The 24,086-nt window shown below is 31.4% G+C and overlaps 3 protein-coding genes and 1 non-coding gene across 4 annotated transcripts; 3 read left to right on the top strand and 1 right to left on the bottom strand.

Moving 5' to 3' along the window:
- The first annotated feature begins 8,097 nt into the window (after window positions 1-8,097).
- On the top strand, window positions 8,098-10,147 carry LOC149496001 (putative xyloglucan galactosyltransferase GT11). Its single transcript, XM_089721092.1, has one exon. The coding sequence runs from the start codon at window positions 8,288-8,290 to the stop codon at window positions 10,025-10,027; it is 1,740 nt and encodes a 579-aa protein (XP_089577218.1). The 5' UTR covers window positions 8,098-8,287; the 3' UTR covers window positions 10,028-10,147.
- A 5,842-nt stretch (window positions 10,148-15,989) lies between these two features.
- Window positions 15,990-16,061, top strand: TRNAG-UCC (transfer RNA glycine (anticodon UCC)). Its single transcript has one exon. It is a non-coding gene; the product is annotated as a tRNA-Gly (tRNA).
- Window positions 16,062-16,812: 751 nt separating this feature from the next.
- Window positions 16,813-20,528, top strand: LOC105629961 (PGR5-like A protein). Its single transcript, XM_012211628.4, has 7 exons — window positions 16,813-17,145; window positions 17,485-17,547; window positions 17,635-17,721; window positions 18,189-18,426; window positions 19,627-19,700; window positions 19,879-19,977; window positions 20,144-20,528. Exons 1-7 carry the CDS (start codon window positions 16,900-16,902, stop codon window positions 20,222-20,224), a joined length of 888 nt encoding a protein of 295 aa, XP_012067018.1. The 5' UTR covers window positions 16,813-16,899; the 3' UTR covers window positions 20,225-20,528.
- Window positions 20,529-20,622: 94 nt separating this feature from the next.
- On the bottom strand, window positions 20,623-24,086 carry LOC105629962 (Rab5-interacting family protein). The gene is made up of 4 exons (XM_012211630.4): window positions 23,670-24,086; window positions 23,190-23,293; window positions 21,416-21,545; window positions 20,623-21,040 (listed from the first exon to the last, which is right to left on the bottom strand). Exons 1-4 carry the CDS (start codon window positions 23,784-23,786, stop codon window positions 21,002-21,004), a joined length of 390 nt encoding a protein of 129 aa, XP_012067020.3. The 5' UTR covers window positions 23,787-24,086; the 3' UTR covers window positions 20,623-21,001.

Genomic DNA, 24,086 nt, shown 5'->3' with positions numbered 1-24,086 from the left:
CAGTCTTAGCGATATCTTCTTTCTTTATCCGCAACTGATGATATCCCGACCTAAGGTCGATCTTAGAAAACATACCTGCACCTTTTAACTGATCAATTAAATCATCGATTCGAGGCAATGGATACTTATTCTTGATTGTCAGTTTGTTCAGCTGTCTGTAGTCAATGCACAATCTGAATGATCCATCTTTCTTCTTTACAAATAACACCGGTGCTCCCCAAGGTGATACACTGGGTCTGATAAAGCCTTTATCCAATAACTCCTGTTGCTGAATCTTTAACTCTTTTAGCTCTGCTGGTGCCATTCTGTAAGGTGCAATTGATACTGGTGCTGCTCCAGGATAGACATCTATGGTAAACTCCACTTCCCTCCTTGGTGGTAACCCTGGTAACTGTTCTGGAAATACATCTGGATAATCACACACTGTTGGTATATCTTGCACTTCTGACTGTTCTTTCCCTGCTTGTAATGCACATACCAAGTATGCTTCACAACCCTTCTGAATTAATCTCTTTGCTGCCATGGCTGATATCACATTACCCAGAAACTCTCGCCGCTTCCCGACTACTGTAATCTCTTCCCCTGCTGTTGTATATAATGTCACCCTTTTCTTTGCACAATCAACTATAGCCTGATGTCTGGATAGCCAATCCATACCCAGAATAACATCAAATTCTCTAAATGGCAACTCCATAAGATCTCCTGGAAACTCTTTTCCATGAATAACAATTGGACATCCTTTGACCACTGTATGAGTTTGTACTACATCTCCTAATGGATTTGTAACCAACATGCCCTGACTCACATATGCAACTTCTAACCCTTTAACCCAAGGTTTAGGTACACTAATGTATGAATGAGATGAGCCAGGATCAATTAAAGCATAAACTGTATGTTCACATAAGGAAAACTCACCAACTATGACATCTGGAGCTTCCTCATCTTCCTTGGCTCGCATAGCATAAACCCTGGCTGGACCTCTTGTATCAGGTCTGTCCACAGTCTCTGACTGCTGTCTCTGCCCTCCGGAGCTCTCACCTCTACCTCTGCCTGCTATGAACTGTGTAGGAACTTTTGCCCTCTTCGGACAATCCTTCTTCTGATGGTCTGATGCTCCGCATATCCAACATTTACCAGTCACCAACCAACAATCTCCACCATGCCATCTATCACAATGCTCACAAGGTGGAAAAGTATAACCGACTGACTCTGCACCTCTACTGGTGCCTCTACCAATTCCTCTGCCTGAACCTCGACTACCTCCAGCAGAACTAGCCACAATTGATACCGCTGGCGCGTTAGCACCCCTAGCTGAGCCTTGGCTAAAGGAAGGTCTAGCACTAGCTGAACTACTAGCACCTCTGAATCTTTTGCTTTCTGACTGATAGGTACTGGGTGCACTCTGAGTCTGGTCTCTCCTCTGCTGAGACCGCTGGCGTCTGGTACGCTGACTGGCCTGAATTCGCTCTATCTCCTGAGCTGCCTCTACCAAAGCTGAGAACTCTCTGAATCTGGAAGCTACCACTCCCATTTGAATCTCATCATTCAGGCCTTCTTGAAACTTTTTACACCTCTCGGCTTCTGTAGCCACTATCCCCTTACCATACCTGCTGAGCCTGGTGAATTCTCGCTCATATTCGGCAACTGACATTCTGTTCTGCCTCAAGTATAAGAATTCCTTCCTTCTCGCATCTAGATAAGCCTCTGTGATGAACTTTTTCTTGAATTCATCCAAGAAGAATTGCCATGTACGCTGCTCTGCTGATACCCGCTGCTGAACAGTAGTCCACCATGTATATGCCTCATCTATGAGCAATGATGTGGCACAAACCAACTTGTCCTCTGGTGTACATTGTAATTGTTCCAAAACTCTCGATGTCCCATCTAACCAATACTCAGCTCTTTCTGGAATATCATCCTTGTTAGCACTGGATTCTTTCGCCCCATATTTCCGAAGCTTCTCTAGTGGGGCTTTCTTTCTCTTTCTACTACTATTGGTGCTTGAGGCATCACCCCTGCAATCTGTCTAAAAGTATCTGCAAGTTGCTTTAACAACACCTCTTGACCTGGTGCTATTGGAGCCTCACCCTCCACTGGCCTGGAGGCGTGTGACTTGCTCTCACCTTCTTGTGACATCCTCCTAAAAGAATAACAACTGCTTAGTTCATCAGGGTAGACATGGCATGTACACTATACTGACTTATGCATGCAAGCCCGGGGAAACTAAACCTAGGGCTCTGATACCAAAATTTGTAACACCCCTTCCCGGTCCACCCGTGAACCCGAATGAACCGGACCGAGACGTTACAAACTGGTTGACTGTATGGCCTGACATGCTGAAATCATAATGTATATTGAATATAATATCATGCTGATACTGTTTACAAAAATAATGTACTGTATATTTACAAAACATGATACTAGTGTCAAAATGAAATGGGCCCAACTATGTGCCCTGTACATGCCATGAAAAGGAGAGACAAAAGGTACACATTAAAATGAGTAGCTACCCTGAAGACTGAGTCTTCTACAGATGAACTGCAGCAGTTGTAAGCTGACTCTCTACTGTCCAATCTCAAAACCTGCGAGTTAAACAGGTAACTCGCTGAGCAAAGAAAGCTCAGTGGATATCTCAACATATAAAGAAACAATTAAACACATACATGTATAGAAAGAACCATGTAAACATATATGGCACATATAAGCTCACACATTATGATACTTTCATGATACCTTGATTATCTTTTGTACTATTTATAATACTGTATAATTCATGAAATGTTATGTCAAGATATCTGTATGGATCCATAAGGTTATAGTGAAACCGAAGTGATAAGAAAAACTGTATGAAACTGGATGAATACTGTATGCTTGGCTGCTATGGCCCATATAATCATATCCACTCAACGGCCTGTAGCCGGAGTATCAAACTGTATGAGGTGCAGATCTGCTATCCTATGTCGCGACATAGCCTTATCTATATGGTTTCTACCTAACCTCAATGGAGCATAATGTTGATATGTCAATAATATAACACAACATCATAGTCATAGTTCATAACTTCATAATTCATAATGTTTATTTGATTTCACATCATTTGCATGCTTGCATGTTGTTTTGATACATGTTCAAATGTTGTATTTGATGTTAAAATGATTGGAGGCATATAAGTGAAGCAAAGGAATACAATTGCATTGAAAAAGAAGTCCAAAAATGCATGAAAACACAAGTCGCGAGCGCGTAGTTCAAATTCGCGAGCGCGTAATGCACTAGATGAGAGACAGTGAGTTATCGGGCACAAGTCGCGAGCGCGTACTTGAAAGTCGCGAGCGCGAGAAGTGCCAAATGAGAGACAGTGAGTTCTCAGGCTAAATTCGCGAGCGTGCGATGAAGGTCGCGAGCGCTTACAGGCCAAGGGCCAAGTACGCGAGCGCGTACTTCAAAGTCGGGAGCGCGAGATGTGCCAAATGAGAGTCAGAGAGTTTGCGAGCACAAGTCGCGAGCGCGCACTTGAAAGTCGCGAGCGCGAGATGTGCCAAATGAGAGTCAGAGAGTTTCAGGTGAAAGTCGCGAGTGCGTGGTTCAAATTCGCGAGCGCGAGAAGGCAACGCGAACTCGTCATGCAATTCGCGCGCGCGCTTCTAGCCTACACTGTTTGTACTCTTTTGGTCATATCTCTCAATATACAACTCCAATTTGGATGATTCAAAAACCCATGTAAAGCTAACACATAGAGGAACAAATAACTCTTCTATGACACTTCCTAATTCCATCATTAAATGGGGTCAAAATCAAGATGAAGTTACTGGTAAAATTTCCAGCAAAACCTGTTTCAACATAAACTCAATATTCACTTCATTTATTCAATACCTCCCCTGTTTTCCCCTGTTTTCTCCCCATTACCAGTCCTCCCACTCAACATGAAGCAATATTGTCTCAATAGCAACACACCACACAATTCTCATGCAAAGAAAATGAAAAATAACAAGAGATATCAAACATTTGCTCCAAAAAGCTTGAGCTCTTCTTTAGCTTCTTTTCTCTACACTCTTAGAACTCCCTTCACCTATAACTAAGAATTCTTATGAATTCTAAAATAATAGCACCAATTGATTCAATTATGAACTTCAAGAAGGTTTACTTACTTGAATAAAAGAGAAGTTGAAGTTAAGGCTTAACTACCATTAAAATTGAAAGTAAGGTGGAAGAGGAAAGGAAGAAGATGAAGATAAACATGAAAATGGGAAAGTGAAAATGAGTATTACGGGTAGGCCATCAAAAATCAAGGGATTTTATGTAAAACTTCCTAAATGGTACCTCAATTGTAAACAGGCTACAACTTAATACCCAAGCTCAATCTTTTAATGCAAATCACTCCTCACCCATGTGCTTGATCTTTTTCTCTCACTCAAATAAGTCCACTTATAATCTCATTCTACCCCAACCGGGTTTGGGTCAACTCGACTCAACTCGACTACTCAACTCTATGCTAAGACTCGACTCAGTAGGATGTCACAAGTTGTGCAGAGGTTCAAGGAAGCCATCCAAGCCAATTGTTACTAGTTCTTATTTGTAAACTCTTAATCTTGTTTATTTCTTTCATTATTCTTATTGATTATGAAATACTTATCAAGTATTATTGAATTTCATTTAAGTGCCATGTCTAACTAAACTCTTATACTAGGGGGTTGATGTAGCTTAATCTCTTTTCCAATTTATGCAATTAGATTTATTTTTCCTTATTCAAGTTATGATTTATTAATGAACTTAATGCTTCCAGGCAGAGGTTTCCCCCTGGATTGATTTGTTTCAATTATCACTATCGGAAGAGGGATTTTTGATATGAAAAGGTTAATAAAACACATGAGAATAACAACTTGATGCGGAAGCTATATGGTTTGACTCATGAGGGGTTTTCATGATTTATCAAACCTTAAATTATGCATTCATAAATAACTACATAACTTAATGATTTAATTCATATTTGATTGTGCTATTGGAAGATAGGTAAGTAAATAGAATTAAAATAGCTAACAATACATCGGAAGAGCTTGTTAGTGAATTCAGAGTTGTTTCCCCTACTTGAATAATTAAATTGATTAATGAACTAATGAAATAAATTGGATAGGATTAAGTGAAATCAAAACCCCTAGTAGTTTGCATCCCTTGATTCCTTTTAATCAAATTTTGTTTACTTGACTCTTGTTTGTTTTATTCATTCATTTTATACTTATAAAACAATTCTCTCAATTATCATTTAAATAATAACGAGATAACATAATTTTGGTATTTGGAATACAATCCTCATGGGAACGATATCTTACTCATCATATATTACTTGTAGCGATTCGTACACTTGCGAATAAGCTGTCAGTGGTGGTGTTGAAGGAGGTGTTGGTAGTAGTATTGTTGCTAATGGAGGTGCCTAGTGAAGAGTGAAGAGGGTAGATTGATAATACTTAAAGAGGATCATCGAATTGACTTAATTTTATTTTTAATTCTTATTCTCTTCGATGCTTTATATTAACAATAGGCTGAGTTTTTCACAGAAAATTGGTGAAAAGATAGTGTTACAAAAATTGAAATTAGAAAAATTTTGAATGATGAAAAGAAGTTCTAAAACGATTAAGTAATATTCTCTGAGTTGAGAGACAACAGATAAAAATAAGCCGCGAATGGTTAAATAAACTACAAATGTTGGAAGAAAAATTAGAATTTAACCGTATTTTTTATTTTTTTATATTTATTTACATAAAATAAAAATATAGCCATAAATAATTTTTAATAAAATTAAAATAATTATAAATATAAATTATTTTTCAAACAGAATAGCGAGACAGAATAGCAACGGATTTAGATACGAAATTTATTCCCAAGGAAGTCAAAACTTAGAAACGAATTTACTAGATATTAGCAACTTGTAATCGTTGCCATTTCAGAAGCTGATACTATATCCATTCTTATACTACTTTAGAAATGCTCAAAGTTGTCACGGATAATTTCTATTTTTAATCTGTTTCTAAATTAATTTAGCAACGAATATAATCATTAGAAACAGAATAATCTTTTCTATTCAGGTTTTTTCTTATAGTGTTAAAAATATTATATTCTTATCATATTTAATATATATCATATTTAGTATCTATGAAATAATACTACCATATTATATTTTATTACTATACAAAATGTATATATTACCATTATATTACCATATGTATATATTACCATATTTAATATATACATTATATATCTTATTTAATATTGTATTATATGGTTTTGATTTTAAAATTGTCGGCTTGAGTTATAAAAAAGGTGGAATCGAGTGGTATTACCATATTTCATATATATCTTATATAATATATAATATAATTTATTATTTTATCTAATATAATTTAAATTAATATGACCAATTAAAATTAAATTACCTTTTTTTAACCAATCAAATTAAAATCCTTAATAGTATTTTTGTTAATCCCTAAATTTAGTAGAGGCCTTTTTGACAAGCTCGATGTTCGCTCACACATACTATTAATCAAATAGCTAATCATTTTAATTTAATTTTTTTAGATAATCAAATTTCAAATATTATAATTAATCAAATATCATCTATATTTTAAATTAAAATATTTTAAATGGCAATGGCTAAGAATATTATAGGATATATAAAATTTCACTAAAGACATTTTAAAAAAATCTTATTATTTCTGCTCTCACATTTATATATGTTATTATAGATAGATGGATAGATAGATATATTATTTCTCTATATATAAAAAAATAAAGAGAAATATTAAAAATTTTTAAAAATGAAAAATAGAAAGCAAAATGATCATTTTGATTCTGCAACACACTAGTAATTTTATGTGAAGATTAGAAATGGATCATCTTTCCTTTTCTCACGGTCATTTCTATTCCGTTTCTAATCTGTTGCTATGTTATGTAGGTTTATTTCGCGGGCATATTAGCAACGGTCTATTGCGTTCTAATTTATTATCCATTTTCAATCCGTTTCTACATCTAATAAAAAATAGCTTTCAATCTGTTTCTAAATAGAAACAAATGAGTTCATTGCTAAAAATCCGTTGCTATTTCAGTATTTTGTTGTAATGTGAATATAACATGGAAACCACTGGTATCCAAACCCTATTGCTAAGCACTGCCTAATTCGGCTTGGGGCTTAATCACAGTTAAAGCTCCTCGCCCCTTTTTTCAAGTGCATTTAGTGGGGATCGAACCTGAAAACTTTTCCTATATGTCTAGTCTGCTTTGCTAAAAACGGCACAACCTATAAGTGTGAACTGAAGCCAACCTTTTTAGTTCTCTTTGCTTCACCTTTTGTTTATATAGTAATTTTACCTACTATCACATGTAATGTAGGATTAGTGATTCTAGAGCCAATAATGATTTGTGAGCCTGAGGATTCATTTGCTTTAAAGATATTGCCAGAATGTTTTTTTTTTTTTTTTCTTTATTTCAAGCCATGCCTAATTCAAAGTTTTTTCTTTTTTTTGGAAAGAAGCTAAATAATATAATATAGTAGCTCAAATCTCAAAAGAGTGATGCGTTCATTTTTATTCTAAATATAAGTTTTCTTTTTCTTCATGTAGAAAAATAATAAATAAATCAATCAAATTCTCTGAACTCTTAATTTTTAAGAGTTAATTAATTTGTTCAATTGTCTAATTAATTTATATCTCCTAGAAATTAGGAAATATATTTAAAATATTGTCATTATAGGAAATAAATCTTTCAATCATAATAACTGATAAGATTAAGAGAAAAATAAATTGATAATAGTATTTAAGATTCAGCAAGACTTTATATCATAATATTATATTATTATTATCAATATGAAATAAACTAGGAAAATTGCTATTTTTCCTAACTTTATATTTACCGTTCGATTATAATTAACTCAAACAAAATGTTTAATTCAACGGTTCAAAATCATCTGTGTTAGAAGAAGGTGACTATGTCTTAATAAAAGACAGAGTTAAACCAAATCTGATTCTTTGTTAACTTAAGAAGACAGATAAGGTACATGTATTTGTATATATATAGAAACATCCATTCAAAATATTCGGGTGGATCAAAATCTTGAATTCTTCAAAGCCATCACTTCCTTCTCTCTTCTTTCAAATTGCTTTCCAAGCCAAAGTTCTTGCCTTTTTCTTTTCATTTCACATATCCTTAAACCCCAGAAATTCACTTTCATTTTCTTGCAAAACAAACAAACCCTTCAATTCGATTTGCTTTGATTCTTTGATTGCCAAGAAACTTTCTTTCCATGCATGAACGTGAAGCACTCATAGGGAATAAACCTATGACTTGGAAAGGCCCCAAGATATTCTGGTATTTTGTCTTAGCATCATTCCTTTTATGGTTATTGTTGCTTTTCTCATATTATTCAGGTTTAAAAGACAATAGTTATGAAATTGCTGTTCACACCCAGAAATCTAATTCTGTTTTTGTTCAAGAGAAAAATCCAATTGGAGAAACTATCAATATGACTGAGTCTAATCCTATTGATAATTTTTTTATTGGAGGTGATTGGGATAAGTTTGTCAATGAAATAGAGAAGAAAGAATTAAAGTCTCACCTTACAGAAAATGAAGCTCAATCAATTAACAATGTTTTTGGTAAAGGAAATGAAGGAGAAGAATTTGTTAATGGTGATGAAGAGGAACAGAAAATAGAAATTGAATCTAGTTCAGATTCAGATTCAGAACCTTGTTTAGGTAAATACATATACATTCATGATTTACCAACTGAATTCAATGAAGACTTGCTTAAGCATTGTAAATCCCTAAGTGACTGGTATAATATGTGTCATTATATGTCAAATTTTGGATTAGGGCCAAGGATCAATAATCCTGACAAGATATTATCTAATACAGGATGGTTTGAAACAAATCAGTTTATGTTAGAGGTTATTTTTCATAATAGAATGAAGCAATACAAGTGTTTGACAAATGATTCCTCTTTAGCTTCTGCAATTTTTGTGCCTTATTATGCTGGACTTGATGTTGCGAGGTATTTATGGAATTCTAATAGATTGAGGAGGGATTTTTACTCCGTTAGGCTTGTTAAGTGGTTAAAAGAAAAACCTGAATGGAAAAAATTATGGGGTAGAGATCATTTTTTGGTTGCCGGAAGAATTACTTGGGATTTCAGAAGATTGACAAATGGAAATTCTGATTGGGGAAATAGGCTTATGCTTTTGCCTGAATCAAGAAATATGACTATTTTAACAATTGAGTCTAGTCCTTGGAGTAAAAATGACTTCGCAATTCCATATCCAACTTATTTTCATCCTTCAAGTGATGGACAAATTTTTCAATGGCAGAACAGAATGAGAAGAATGAAAAGAAGGATCTTGTTTTCTTTCGTGGGAGCTCCAAGGCCTAACCTTATTAACTCTATACGAAACAATATTATCCAGCAATGTCAGGCTGCAAGAAAGAAATGCAAGATGCTTGACTGTGCTTCGGGTTCGAACAAGTGTTATAAGCCTACTTATGTGATGAAAATCTTTCAAACTTCTATATTTTGCTTGCAGCCTGCAGGAGATTCTTATACAAGGCGATCCACTTTCGATTCCATCTTGGCAGGTTGTATTCCTGTTTTTTTCCATCCTGGTTCAGCTTATGTTCAATATTTATGGCATTTACCTAAGGATTATACTAAATATTCTGTGTTCATACCGGGAAATGATGTGAGAAATGGTAAGGCCAACATTGAGAGGATATTATCTCGGATTTCGAAAGCAAAAATTCTGGCTATGAGAGAGCAAGTGTTGAAGCTTATTCCAGGAGTAGTGTATGCTGATCCAAGGTCTAGTTTGAAGATTCTTGAAGATGCTTTTGATATAACAGTAGATGGAGTTCTTGAAAGAGTTGAGAAGATTAGGGAAGAAGTTGAACAAGGTAATGAGGTTTCTGATGATGGAGAAGAATTTACTTGGAAGAAAAATTTGTTTGGGACAGTAGAAAAACATGAATGGGATCATTTCTTTGATAGGTCATAGATTTTTGAGGAGTATATATAATTTAGGGGGACATGTTAGAGAAAGAGACACAAAGGAGAAAAGAAAAATATATATTATAATTATACAAACAAGGATTAATTAGGCTGTGGTTTTTTCTCATTAATTGTTGCCTTTGATTATATGTTTTTTGATTTCTTTCTTTAAAGCTGATTGGTTCTGAGGATATCATGAAGGACGACTTGTGTTTTTTGGGGAGAAAAAAAAACAAATAGGCAAACTTTTTTTTTATTTTTTTATATTCATTGGGTGACTAATAGGCCGAAATAATAGCATTGGCTATATAAGAGCGGGTGATCTGATTTAGCAAATTGGTCAGAACTAAAAACTTCATCTCTAGTTGGTATTTGCAAACTAAAATGCCTTTTAATAAAAAAAGAATGAAATTTGTAAAATTTATTTGAAATTCTACATTTATCAAAATAAATGATTTTACTTAGAAATAAAATTTTATGAAATTTATATAAATTTACATTAGGTTGTACAATATTAAATTCAATTATACAAGAAAAGGTTATAACTTATAATAACAATAAGATTGTTTCTGCTAGGCACATTAACTCTTGATCCAAATCTTACTAAAATAATGGGAAAAAAAATAGATAAAATAAAATAATCGAAAATTTCTTGTTTTAAGTGGACCATGAAGAAGCCATATTTGCAGCCATAAAATAAGCAAGCCAAGTCAAAACCAAACTTTCGGTATCGTGAACTGTAGCTTTTTCTTTTTATTATTAATAATAATAACTAATGTCACAACCTTTGCCATACTCGGAATAATATTAAAAAATAAAATAATTTTTTTATAATTTGACACAAACACAATACTAAAGTTAAACGTTGACACGAATATTATACGTTTAATCCACTTAATATCATAAACAGATTAAATTGATCATGTTGACCCGTATACAACTCGTGTAACTCATTTAATATCATAAATAAGTTAAGTGGATGTATTGATCTATATACGATCCACTTAACATGCTTATAGTATTTTTAACTTTTAATATATCCAATCATATTTAAAAATAAATTTTCACACGTAAAATACATAAATTCTTCAAGATTCATAATTAAAATAAAAAATAATACAACAATAAAATTTAAATAGGTTTTAGTTAGAGTATTTATATTTAACACTAAAATTACCTCTTTACTTTTAAATAAACGGGTCACTTGCCTAACCCGCATGTCAATCCCCGACACAATACGTTTATATTTTTGTCACAAATGGGTGACTCGTTTATGACACGAACTCGTTTAACCTTAACCCTAACCCTAATCCATTTATTTTACGTGTTAAGCGAATCATGTTCGCATGTCGTGACCCATTTTGAGACCCCTAATATGACTTGCATAAAAAAAATGCACACATACTATTAATGCATTTTTCAATAGTGATAATAATTTTGAGAATTTAACTAATTATATTGAAATAAGAAATTGAGTATTTTTTATTTTATGTTTATGATTTATTATAAATGATTATTTATTTATTTGAAATATCAATGTAATATACTTATTTAGTGTAGTGTGTCCTAAACATGTGGATCTCCTACTTTTTAAAAAATTATTGTATCACGTACGTTCTCGTATTGTGTGATAAAGTGTTTTATTTATTATTTTTGTATTTTTTTATTAATGAATAATCAGAAAAAATAAGAAGGGACTAATTTTTTTTTCAAAAAAACTTTTGTTACTTATTTTTTTATATAAAAGAAAAATAAAATTAATTTTTCTCTACAAATTTATTTTTATAGTTTTTTATTTCCTTCTAATTTGAGGTTAAAATTATCGGAATTTTTTTTTGTTATATTCCTTTTTTATTTCCAAGTAAAAAAATTTTTTGTTTATTAATATTAATTTAGTTTTTCTCCTCTTATTATCTAAAAATATAATTGTTTTTTTTTTCTTTATATTCCGTACGATGCACAAGATACTATTAAAAAATGAAATAGCATTTTATAACAACATTCAAAAATAGTAAAATTATATAATAAAATGATAAATTACATTTTATTGAGATATGTTGAAAGGTTGCGATGCTAAGATATGCTTTCTTAAGTATTATGTGAAACTTTTCACAAGGTATGTAATAGCAAAATCCATACATGATATGACCTATATAAAAAGATGCATACACACTATTAATATATTTTTCAATAGTGATAATAATTTTGAGAATTTAACTAATTATATTGAAATAAGAAATTAAGTATTTTTTTATTTTATGTTTATGATTTATTATAAATGATTGTTTATTTATTTGAAATAATAATGTATTACTTATTTAGACTAGTGTGTCCTAAGCATATGGATGTGTTTTTTTTTTTTTTTCGTATCTCTATGTTAATAAAAAATGAAGTGTTTTTTTAATTTATTTTTTGTCATTGAAATCAGAAATTAAGTTTTTTTTTTTATTTTGTGTTTATAATTTATTATAAATGATTATTTTTTTTATTTGAAATATTAATGTATTACTTATTTAGTGTATTGTGTCCTAAGCGTATGAATGTCTTACCTTTTAAAAAAATTATTATATCTCGTACGTTCTTGTATTTCATACGTTCTTGTATCTCGTGTCCTGTATTTGTCCAATCTAGCTCCTGGTATATAAGACTACTTCATACACTAAGCTAATCAACTAATTTTTTTTTATTGCCAATAAAAATGAAGCCTTTTTTTTTTAATTTGCTTTTGCGTCATTGAAATAAGAAATTTAATGTTTTTTATTTTATGTTTATTATAAATAATTGTTTATTTATTTGAAATATTAACGTATTACTTATTTACTGTAGTGTGTTTTAAGTGAGTCAATGTCCTACTTTTTTTTAAAATTATCATATTCAGTACGTTCCGTATCTCGTGTCTCGTTTCCATACAACTTAACTCCTGGTATATAAAACTACTCTATACACCAACCTAATCAACCAAGGTTTTTTTATTACCAATAAAAAATGAAGTATTTTTAAATATTTTTTGTGTCATTGAAATAAGAAATTAATTTTTTTATTTTATGTTTATAATTTATTATAAATTGTTATTTATTTATTTGAAATATTAATGTATTACTTATTCTTTTTTTTTAATTTGCTTTTGCGTCATTGAAATAAGAAATTTAATATTTTTTATTTTATGTTTATTATAAATGATTATTTATTTATTTAAAATATTAATGTATTACTTATTTACTGTAGTGTGTTTACTGTAGTGTGTTTTAAGTGAGTCAATGTCTTACTTTTTTTAAAAATTATCATATTCCGTACGTTCCGTATCTCGTGTTTCGTTTCCATATAACTTAGCTCCCGGTATATAAAATTACTCTACACACCAAGTTAATCAACCAAGGTTTTTTTATTACCAATAAAAAATGAAGTATTTTTAAATATTTTTTGTGTCATTGAAATAAGAAATTAATTTTTTTTTATTTTATGTTTATAATTTATTATAAATTGTTATTTATTTATTTGAAATATTAATGTATTACTTATTCAGTATGGTGTGTTCTAAGCGTGTAGATGTCCTAATTTTTTAAAAATTATCATATTTCCTACATATCAATTTATATTTTTTTTAAATTGCATATATATTGTTTATTTTATAGTAATGTATTGTTTATTCACACTCTTTTTAAGCGTGTTGATTACTTATTAATTGTTTTGTAAGAAGAAATAAATTTATATTAATATATTAATGCTAAAGATAATCTTTTTTATAGATATTATATTAATAGAGGGATTATCTGAAAATATAAAACAATTGATTTTTTTGTAATTCCTGCAATTATGCTAAATTGTATGAATTTTAATATTCGTCATTCTATAATCCAAAATAATGTCAAGTGACAAACTGTGCTACTTACACTTGGCTTCCATATAAATCAAACTACCCAAATTTTATATATTATATAAATAGATATAAATTTTTCAATAGTGATAATAATTTTGAGAATTTAACTAATTATATTGAAATAAGAAATTAAGTATTTTTTATTTTATATTTATTATTTATTATAAACGATTGTTTATTTATTATCATATTTCGTACGTTCCCGTCTCTCGTGTCCCGTGTCTATGCAATTTAGCTTCTGGTATCTAAGACTAGCTTATATGTCAAGGTAATCATTAAAATAAGAAATTAAATATTTTTTTATTTTATAGTTTGGGTTATATGTATTTTAGTTAAATTTTAATTTAAACTAATTATATTAAATAAAACATACGTATTTTTTAATTTATATTTATTATTTATTATAAATAATTATTTATTTATTATCATATCCCGTACGTTTCCATATCTCGTGTCTCGTATATGTGCAACCTAACTTCTAGTATATAAGACTACCCCATACATCAAGGTAATAATTAAAATAAGGAATTAAATATTTTTTATTTTATAGTATGAGTTATATGTATTTTAATTTAAACTAATTATATTAAAATAGAACATTAAGTATTTTTTTATTTTATGTTTTTTATTTATTGTAAATGATTATTTATTTATTATTATATATCACGTGCGTTCCCATACACCAAGGTAATCATTAAAATAAAAAATTAAGTATTTCTTATTTTATGGCTTGAATTATTGGTATTTTAATTAAATTTTAATTTAATGTAATGCATTGTCTAGATGAGATGTAACTAATAGATATTATCATGATAAAAATATTATCTAAAAATATAAAATAACTTATCTTCTTACAATCGTATTAAATAATTATTGTCACCTCATGTTTGGCAATTTCAGAGATTTACACTTGACTTCCATACAATGCAAACTGCTCTATTTATATATATAACACAACCAAGATTTCAAGAATTTGTTAAGTTTATATTGAAAATCCCTTTCTTAGTATTGATTTTGAAATATATGCCTTTTTTTAGTTTTGTTTTAAATTATATTCGAAAAATCAATTTTTAGAGAAAGATAAAAATATCCAATTTTATGAAATCATGATTAAAACACAACACTCCAATATCTTGTCCCAAAATTAACACTCTTTGGAAAATTGGCCAAACCAGCGTAAAAGCTTTTTTTTTTTTTTTCCCTTTTTTGGGTAAGGGTATAAAATTGGGTTACGTAACATCATTCACGTAATATAAAAATTAAACAAGTTAGTATTGAATTTAAATATATTTATATTATAAATATGCGATTCATATATAATGAGTTTAAATGGATCATATCATATTTGATTTGCGAACCTATCTAACTCACTTATTCGATTTAATTAAGATTAAAATGATAATTTCATATTACTAATATACCAAGCTAATTATATATATATTATAAGTGTCGAATGTTCATATCCATATATGATTCATTTAATTAAACTGGTTGGACTGTTTGACTCATATATTACAAATTCTTACTTTTTTTTTTTCTTCAACGGAAATGAAGTTGGTCATCAATAATTGGTTTTTCAAGAAAGATATAATTTATAGGAACAGTAAAAATTGATTATAAAAAACTTCCAGAGAGTTTCGAAAGTGTCCATGAACCATAAAAACAAGGAGGCTTTTAAACTCTAATGAATTATGAACAACTAATAAACTGAGTACCTGCTTCGCTCAGAGAGTTTAAATATCTACTGCTTGATGATGGCAACAAGATGAAGAGTTCAAAAAGAAATTTCGTAGAGAAACAAGGAGGAGACTTGTTAAGGGTAATATGTTGGATAATAACATTATTTATCTCTTCTGACAATTTATTTTTTATTTGACCTACGGAATAAAATAGATTAAAGGACAAATGTTTTATTTTTAATTTGACCTACGAAATAAAATAGATTTAAGGACAAATGTTTCTAACGAACCATCCAAAAATATGTCAATGTTGTCGTATATGTTTTTAAACTAGAGGAACAGTATAGTAACTTATGGCAAATTATAGAACTAAAATTATTATTTATTATCTTTACTTTAACTTTCAGCAAGCCGCGTTTGTAGTCCAACGGTTAGGATAATTGCCTTCCAATCAATAGACCCGGGTTCGACTCCCGGCAAACGCATGCTTTTGTGTTTTTACTAAATTTCCTGATACGGCATCGTTCAGTAGTATTTAATTTTTAGGTTAAATATCAAATTGGTGCCTGATTTTTTTTCCCCTTCGTCTGATTAGATTGTAAAAGATTTTTTTTTTTTTTGGCCAAATTGACTCTTTAAGTTTTAATCACAGAACAACTAAATTCAAATTTCTTCACAACTTCTGTATCTACTATATAACCATTTTTTAATTCAAAAAATTAATTACTCATACAAAATAAATATAAATGGAGAAAAATATTTGATTAAAAGCAAATAATTACAAATTAAAATTCTAAGAACTCTAAATTGATATTAAAATATGAATATTATGATTAATTGTGATATTATTACTTATTCATGGTTCATTATATTTAATTTATGTATATTATTTTTCAATTTTAGTCGTGAGATAATTTGGATTTAATTGGCATAAAATGAAAAGGTTAAGGATCAATCTAGTACAAAGAGTTTTTTAAACATGATTGCACACCAATTACAAAAGTTCAAGGGCGAATTTAACATTTGTCTTTCAAATATCTCCTTACGACATCCTTCTATTATTAATTAGTTAACTTCTTCAAATGAATGCCGTTTTTAGCGAAAAAGACAAAAGTGGGCCTTGAAATATAACCAAGTGCCAAGCTAGATATTTACGTGCCAAAACCAACCAGGACCTCAAAGAGGGTATTCTCGTAAAAAAATATCGTCACTATTTAAACCCAAATTCTGCGGCTGAAGTCATTTCTAGAACCGTAACATTTCGACCTCATGTGCGCTTAAAAAACTCTTCTGCTCAGCAATACCTTATTCTCTTCTCGGTTCATGGCTGGCACGTGCACCTCCATCACGCGCCACGTGATCGGATCCACCACCGTCGAACTATCCAGAACCGCCAACCATTGCGGAGCTTCGTTTTCGGCCAGGATCTCGATGAAGAACAGTGGGGCTTCCGCCATGTCCGGCCACCGGGAGCTTGCAGCTGTAGCGACAGCTGAGGGTCCGTCTTGCATATACGTTGGTCCTATTGATAGTGCAAGTAAAGAAACCCTAGAAGCTCTGTATCGTCAAGTGAGATTCTACAGATTTTAATTTGTTGTCTAATTTAATGCAATTTGTTCATGGATGGATTTTTCTTTTCCGTGTTTGGTTGCCGAGAAAATATATGAAATATAATTAATAGAATTTAAAATATATATGTAAGGAAAATTCAAAGGGAATTTTGCCTATCCGTAACTTTTATAATTTATTTTACCTTTTTTTTTTTTTTTGCCCTTTCTTATGGATAAGCACAAGATATTACGTGAACTTTAGGTCTCCTATTATTTTCTTTGCGAAATTCTTAGTGTGAAACTTTGACTCCGAATAATGGGAAAGTGATGTATGGTATTGGATTGATTTTGTTTTTAGGCACGGGATGCGTATTACAGTGGTGAACCTTTGATAGTTGATGACATGTTTGATAGAGTAGAGGTAACATCATAAACTTTTTTCATTGGATTGAATTTCGAAGTTTATGGTGATTTTATTGTTATTAATTTCAATGAATGATTGAAGCAGTTAAAATTGCGGTGGTATGGCTCAAAATCTGTGGTCAAGTATCCCCGTTGCAGTATTAGGCGACAATCCACTTATGCAGATGCTGAGGTAATTGTCTTTAGAATCTTTTAAAGAAAATTTGAACTGTGTCAATATCTTGTCAATTTCACAAATTGGTCTATTTCTTTTAACTTCTTTGGCTGATTAGAAGGCCATAGTCTCAATTCCCACCATACTAGTGATAACTTCCATCTTAATGGTGAATTTTGGAATCAAATTTGAGTTTCCTTACTCCTTGTACCCTTGTAAAAGCATGAGGAGATTAAACAGGCTAAGCCTGATTGGCATTCTTTGTTCATTTTAGTGTGCCTATCGACAAGAAAGAAATGTTGAAGTTCGAGGAAATCTTTTATTATTATAAGGCATTTTCTTTTTTTTCCTCCATATGCATGGTTCATTTAGTTTGTATTTAGTTCTGTAGTAGGGTTGAGCTTTTTTCTTTCTTTTTTTCTTTTTTGTTCCCTGTATAGTTTTTTTCCTCCACTTGAAGATTGATTGACATGGCTGTAGGGCAGGAAGATGTATCACAGGTTTTTGCATTAGCAAGCATATGGATCATCTTTCTTGCATTTGGAAGTTCAGTGCTTGTTGGACCCATTATCTATACTGTTGTTCTAGCTTATCAAGAAGCAGTTAGCTCAGGAATTTCTCAAGGAACCCAAGGATCTATAATTCAATTTCTTGCAACAGTGAATGGCATTCTCTTCATGGCAGTGGGATCTTTGATTGGCTATCCAATTACATCATCCTCTGGTAATAATCTTTATCTGACGCTTATTTTACTCCGCAATTCCTGGAATGAGTAAGTCATTTGGTTAAAAAGTTGACTTTCTTTGGGGTAAATCCTCCCCCTCACTCCATCCATTCGCCAAAACAAATAAATAAAGTGCTGAAAAATATGAGAACTTTGATACATAAATGCTGGAAGGAATATATAATAGAAACTAACTCATCTGGGGTAATGACAAAGTTGAACTTTTTGAGTGGGTAAAGAGCACCAGGAGATCGTTTTTCAACCAAAATGTAAAGTTAGGAGAAGATAAGCTATGTGGAAGTATAAATATTTCTGGTTTGGTATTCATTGGTTAATCTTGATATTAGAGAACTTATGTGATTCTTTACTCAGTTATTTCATTGAAACATTATTTTTTCACTCACACTCCCAATGCATAGTGATGTATGATGCTTTTATTGCAGGCAAATCTCAAGCAATTGATGAGTTTAAGTCAAGATATAGAGCTTGTTTTTTATGCAATGAATTTCATAAACTTTATGGAATTTTTATATGAATATATATTTTCATGTTTTGTGTTAATAAAAATATGTCTAGAATTATATATTTTTAATTCTCCACAATTGGTTGTGTTTGACTCAAGTCCTATTAAAAACTAATAGAATTTGGAAATGAACTTTACCCTTCATAAGGGCACAAGCTATTAAACCTAATGAATTCTATTCTTAATTCAAGCATGCAAATTTGTTTGCAAAAAAATGAATTATATGTAGATTTATTTCAAAATACTATGTTATTGTACAGACTTCAGATTTAAGTATTCAAATTAAAGCTTATTTGTGATAGAGAGGCGAAATCGGTTGCTGTATATAAACCTACAGACAAGTACTGCAGCAGTAGATGAAAGAAGGGGAAGGGAGGAAACAAAGAGGAAAGGAGTAAAAATTAGACACCTAGGCATTCAAAATTTAATATTTGTATTCTATTGATCAAAACCTAAGAGCTGGTTATATGGATATTTCTAGGCCTGATACTTGATTGTACTTGGTATTCCTACTAGTATTTATAAACTTGAAATGGTGGGCCCAATGTCTCCTTAATAGGAAAGTACACAATATTCCTTTTTAGTATAAAATTTTTCTTTGGAGTCAAAATTTTCATAATTATACGAGAAGAAAATTAAAATCCTTTAATATTTTCTTTCCTTAACTGCATTACAGTTAAGGTGCTCCAGGGCCTATGGAGGAAAGACTTGGTGGCACTTAAGGGGGCATGCCCAAATTGTGGGGAAGAGGTCAGTTATATCGCATATTACCTTGTATTTATCTTTTTCACTTATTGTTCCCATTATGAAAAGAAGAAAACCTGAAAGCTTCCACTCTTGCAATATCTTACTGAGCACTATCAGGAATAATCATGATATAACTTGTAATTTTTCCTCCCATCATTTTGATTTTGGCATCTGTTTACAGGTGTTTGCATTTGTGAAATCAAATGAGCCTAACAACTCGCCGCATAGAGCAGATTGTCATGTATGTGAAAGCTTACTAGAATTTCGAACGAAGGTCGAGGTAATTTCTTCTGTTGCCCTATTCGAAATTGATACTGAAATTCTCATCTACTTTGCTCGATATTCAAATAGCAACTCCTTACACTGAAAAAATTACAATCTATGGTTTCTTTTAAAAAATTTATTTACCTAATAAGAAATAACAAATTTAATGTTGCTTCATGCAGCAAACAGCTTCGAGGCTGGGTAGACAATGGGTCCATGGTCGCATTTATCTTGTGTCACGAAGACGACATAGATGGAAGTAAAAGCTGAGCAAATTCATTCGATTGCAAAGCAGCCGATATAATGATTCTTTGCAGACTTTTTTCATTTGGCATGGGGAAATGATTCTGAAATGGCATCTCTTGCAGACAAATAACAGTTGAAAATTGTATATTGTAGTCCGTAGAAGTACATTTTCCTGGAAATTTATAATCAGAATGTAGAATATATGGCATGAAACGGATTTTCAGGGCATTTATCTCGCCATTGCAACTTCCTGTTAGATTTAATCTCTATGTTTGATTATTGGTGCCACTGGCATAAGTTGAGCTTATTACATTTGTTCAATTACCTGTTATACATTTTGAATCGCCTCGCTACAATTTGTTTTCAGATGATAAATGGTATTTGATAATATAGCCAACTAAAAGAATTTCAAATCTACGTTTGAAAATAAGTTGGCATTTCTTACCAAATGTTGAATCAAAATCTTTTGCTAATACAAATTCATTAAAATCATAGTCAAAACAAGTATTTCTAGCAGATCATAAACTTCACGTTGCTATATCTTGCCAGTGCATTTATGAAGAACCGTTGAATTAAAACATCGATTTACCATCAATGAAAAATTAGCATTCCCATGCATAGCAAAAACAAGATGTTGCATAATCAAAGCGTAGTCAAGTCATAATAATCGCCAGTAAAGAACTTTCTCATTCTTGTTTTCGGGATGGCATAAGTAATGGTGCCTCGTACAACTGACTAAGATAACACCACGCTTTGAAATGGCGGAGGAACCCAAATTTGTATACCGAGCAAAATCAGAAGTGCGCCAAGCTGTATACTAGAACCCATGAGAGCTGTGAACATTAAATAGAGAAAAGACAGAGTTTGTTAGTTATGGGAAAAACAAAAGCTACCCTTTTTCTAATTTAACATGCTTTGAAGATAGAATTGGCCTTGAAAGAGTAATGAAGACGAGAGACTAGTTGCTGTTTTGGTATCATTTTTGTTGTTGGTTTCTGTTTTATATGCTAAAATTTGTTACTTAAAGAAAATGGCCAGATGAAATGGAGGAAAACCACTTTTATGGTTTTCACTTCTCATGGCAAATTATTTTTCTGTTTTAAAACCCTAAACAAAAGTAAATATATCTTTAAAATATAATTTTCTTTTAAATTTGAGAAACAAAAACCAAAAACTAAATATAACAACCATATTGAGCTGGGCGTTACCAGAAAGAGAGTAAAAGAAGCAAAAAGCCCCTCTTGGAGGAGAGCTCCATGACCACCAAACTCTTCTTCATCAACCTTTAATATCATCGAATAATAGCCATATACGATCCCAGAGGATATCAAGAGAAAGCTGTCAAACCACAATCAGCAACAAGCTTTAGCAAAGAATTTACCATAGACACTGGAAAACTACAAAATTTTAGAAATTCAACCACAAGAAAAGTTTTCGAAAGTGAAATGTCTGCATATCTAGAATACAAACCAGAACCAACTACATTTCAGAACACAAATTAAGTTTAATTTAATGGAAGAATAGTTCCTAAGGATTTTAGCTAAAGAATCCACAACTATTTCTCAAACATCTAGAATATTTACCCCCTATAAGTTACAATAAAGGCTTCAAACAGGAAAAAGTGAATCCTCCAGACATATTTTATCTAAAGCTCTTTATTCCCTAAGTACATTCCAATAAGTACATAATTAAGCTTAAGTTGCGGGAAGTCCAGCCCCCTGAGGGTTCAGAGCAAAGCGAACGGCAAACTAGTAGTAGTACTTAAAACTTTCAATCCCTTCATCCTTACGAGCACGTAATAAAGTTCCCAAATAGGAAAAAAGTATCTTCAGGCTTTTTACAGCTGATGCACATGATTCTAGAGGTACATCTTCCTAGGTTAACCCATACAATTTTTGAAACTCAAGCTCCAATAACAAAATTAACTTGAAAGCTTACAATTGACTCTGCCAGCATTACTGTGTTACCCATAAGCTTTTTAGAACTCAAGCTCCAATAACAAATGTTGGATGATAATAATCAATAACATTTGACTACTGCTAGCTCCATTGGATCATAGCCAGTACTAATGTTGGATAATCATCAAATGATGGAATCCCACAAACAGTTAGCTCTAAGAAAGATACAGATATATGTAACATTCCCCTTCCACTAGGAGCCCATGACCTAATGGAGGAACCATGCAGAATATGACATATAGAGAATTTTTCGTCAACAACGTATATCTAGAGCAAACATCAAATGTTCAAAAAATTTAGTTTTAAAATACTTTTAAATTTTTAAAAAATAAGCAAAAGAGCATGCAAGAAAATCTGAAATTTTTGAATTCACAAGATACTAGCACATATAACAGCTAGAAAAATATCTAAAGTTTCATTGCTCTGGAGTCTCCTTATTGAGATGTATAGAGACCTTCTAATATGCTCAATATTCATGTTTATTTACATTAACTTTTCCATTTATAGCTCCTAAAATGCTCTAAACATCAGATTCTCAGAGTACTGAAGCTGGAACAAGCAAACTTAGCCACAGCACAGTAAAATTGTTCATTGATATCCAAAAGCACATCTAAAACTGGTGATGGACCTGGTGATTTTAATATGTTATATTTGAGGGGTAAAAGAAACTTTAGGAAATTTATTAACATTAATTTAATAACTGTCTTTCATAGAAACCATAAACAATAAAAGAACATCTCAGCTTGATTTTATATACAATGGAAATACCCGGAGTCATGTTCGATAACTAAATAAACTAACATAAATTCTGATCACAACTAACATGAAATCACAGCTTGATTTTATATCCAGCCAGATCAGTTATGAATGAGATAGTTGAAAGTATCAAATTGAATGGCAACCAAATACAGCATTTTCAAAAAAAAAAAAAAAAAAAAAAAAAAAAAAAAAAAAAAAAAGAGGAATTATGTACCAATCTATATTAGATGAAACCGATTAGAAGGGTCTACAAGTTGAAACTTACAGGCCAATCCAAATACCTCCAACCAAAGGTATAGCACCCCAAAGCATTCCACATACAAGGGCCACAAATTGCCTAATCCAGTGCAAGACATCACCCAATTGATCCTGAGAAAAAAAAAAAAAAAAGCCATTTATCATCAATCAATGACTTCATATATATCACAATAACACTCTTTTGCTAAAGCAGCAATTCATCCTTTTGCACTCAAGAACTTCATATATATCATAAATCACTAAAAAGTAGTCCACAATTCTATGTGTATTAATGGGTTTAACTCCAAAACCTCTACTAAGCTAAATATATCACAATAACACTCTGTGTTGACTGCACTACTGGAACTAGCACTTAAGTATATAATGAAACTAAAATCGCACTGACAGAAACTCAGTATATACTCAATAACCCAATAAAATTAATTCCTTGAAAACAAAGAAATTAACCCACAAAGAAAACAATGTTGAAGATTGAGAAGGTAGTTACTTTATCCCAAGAAGCCTCTGGATCCAACAATTTACCAAATTTGAAAGGAGAAAAATGGCCGTTTTGATGTTGCTGTGGCAGCTGATTATTCAATTTAGTCGATTTCCCTTCCTTCATTGCTGGTCAAACCCACAAAAAAAGTATAAAAATTTTTTGCAAAAAATTTTAAAAAGAAAAATCGTTCAAGACTAAATTTGGAATTTGTTTTTGATATTCTTCTGGGATAATGGATTGTCAATAGCGGCAGTGACAGTGAGTGAAAAACAAGCTAGGGTAAAAGAAGAGAGATCGAGTTTGATAGAAACAAGAAAGATTGAACTGGGTCTCTCCGTAGATCTACAGTGAAAGGTTTGGGATTTAGATCCGATAAGAGGCAGTAAAGGAGAGATTTTTATTGGAATAAATTATTTCCGCTAA

Source organism: Jatropha curcas, chromosome 5 (assembly GCF_041381405.1).
Source record: "Jatropha curcas cultivar XTBG-Jc1 chromosome 5, XTBG_Jcur_1.0, whole genome shotgun sequence".
In the NCBI taxonomy this organism is placed as follows: domain Eukaryota; kingdom Viridiplantae; phylum Streptophyta; class Magnoliopsida; order Malpighiales; family Euphorbiaceae; genus Jatropha; species Jatropha curcas.
This window is presented reverse-complemented; position numbering and strand designations above follow the sequence as displayed.

Excerpts from the sequence above, each read along its gene's own strand:
- LOC105629962 (XM_012211630.4), bottom strand. The coding sequence starts at position 23,786 with ATGAAGGAAGGGAAATCGACTAAATTGAATAATCAGCTGCCACAGCAA. Across the intron at positions 21,546-23,189 it reads GGAGGTATTTGGATTGGCCT|CTTTCTCTTGATATCCTCTG; the intron begins GTAAGTTTCAAC and ends GTGGTTTGACAG. Across the intron at positions 21,041-21,415 it reads CTTCTTTTACTCTCTTTCTG|CTCTCATGGGTTCTAGTATA; the intron begins GTAACGCCCAGC and ends TAATGTTCACAG.
- LOC149496001 (XM_089721092.1), top strand. The coding sequence starts at position 8,288 with ATGCATGAACGTGAAGCACTCATAGGGAATAAACCTATGACTTGGAAA.
- LOC105629961 (XM_012211628.4), top strand. The coding sequence starts at position 16,900 with ATGGCTGGCACGTGCACCTCCATCACGCGCCACGTGATCGGATCCACC. Across the intron at positions 17,146-17,484 it reads TAGAAGCTCTGTATCGTCAA|GCACGGGATGCGTATTACAG; the intron begins GTGAGATTCTAC and ends TTTTGTTTTTAG. Across the intron at positions 17,722-18,188 it reads CCACTTATGCAGATGCTGAG|GAAGATGTATCACAGGTTTT; the intron begins GTAATTGTCTTT and ends GCTGTAGGGCAG.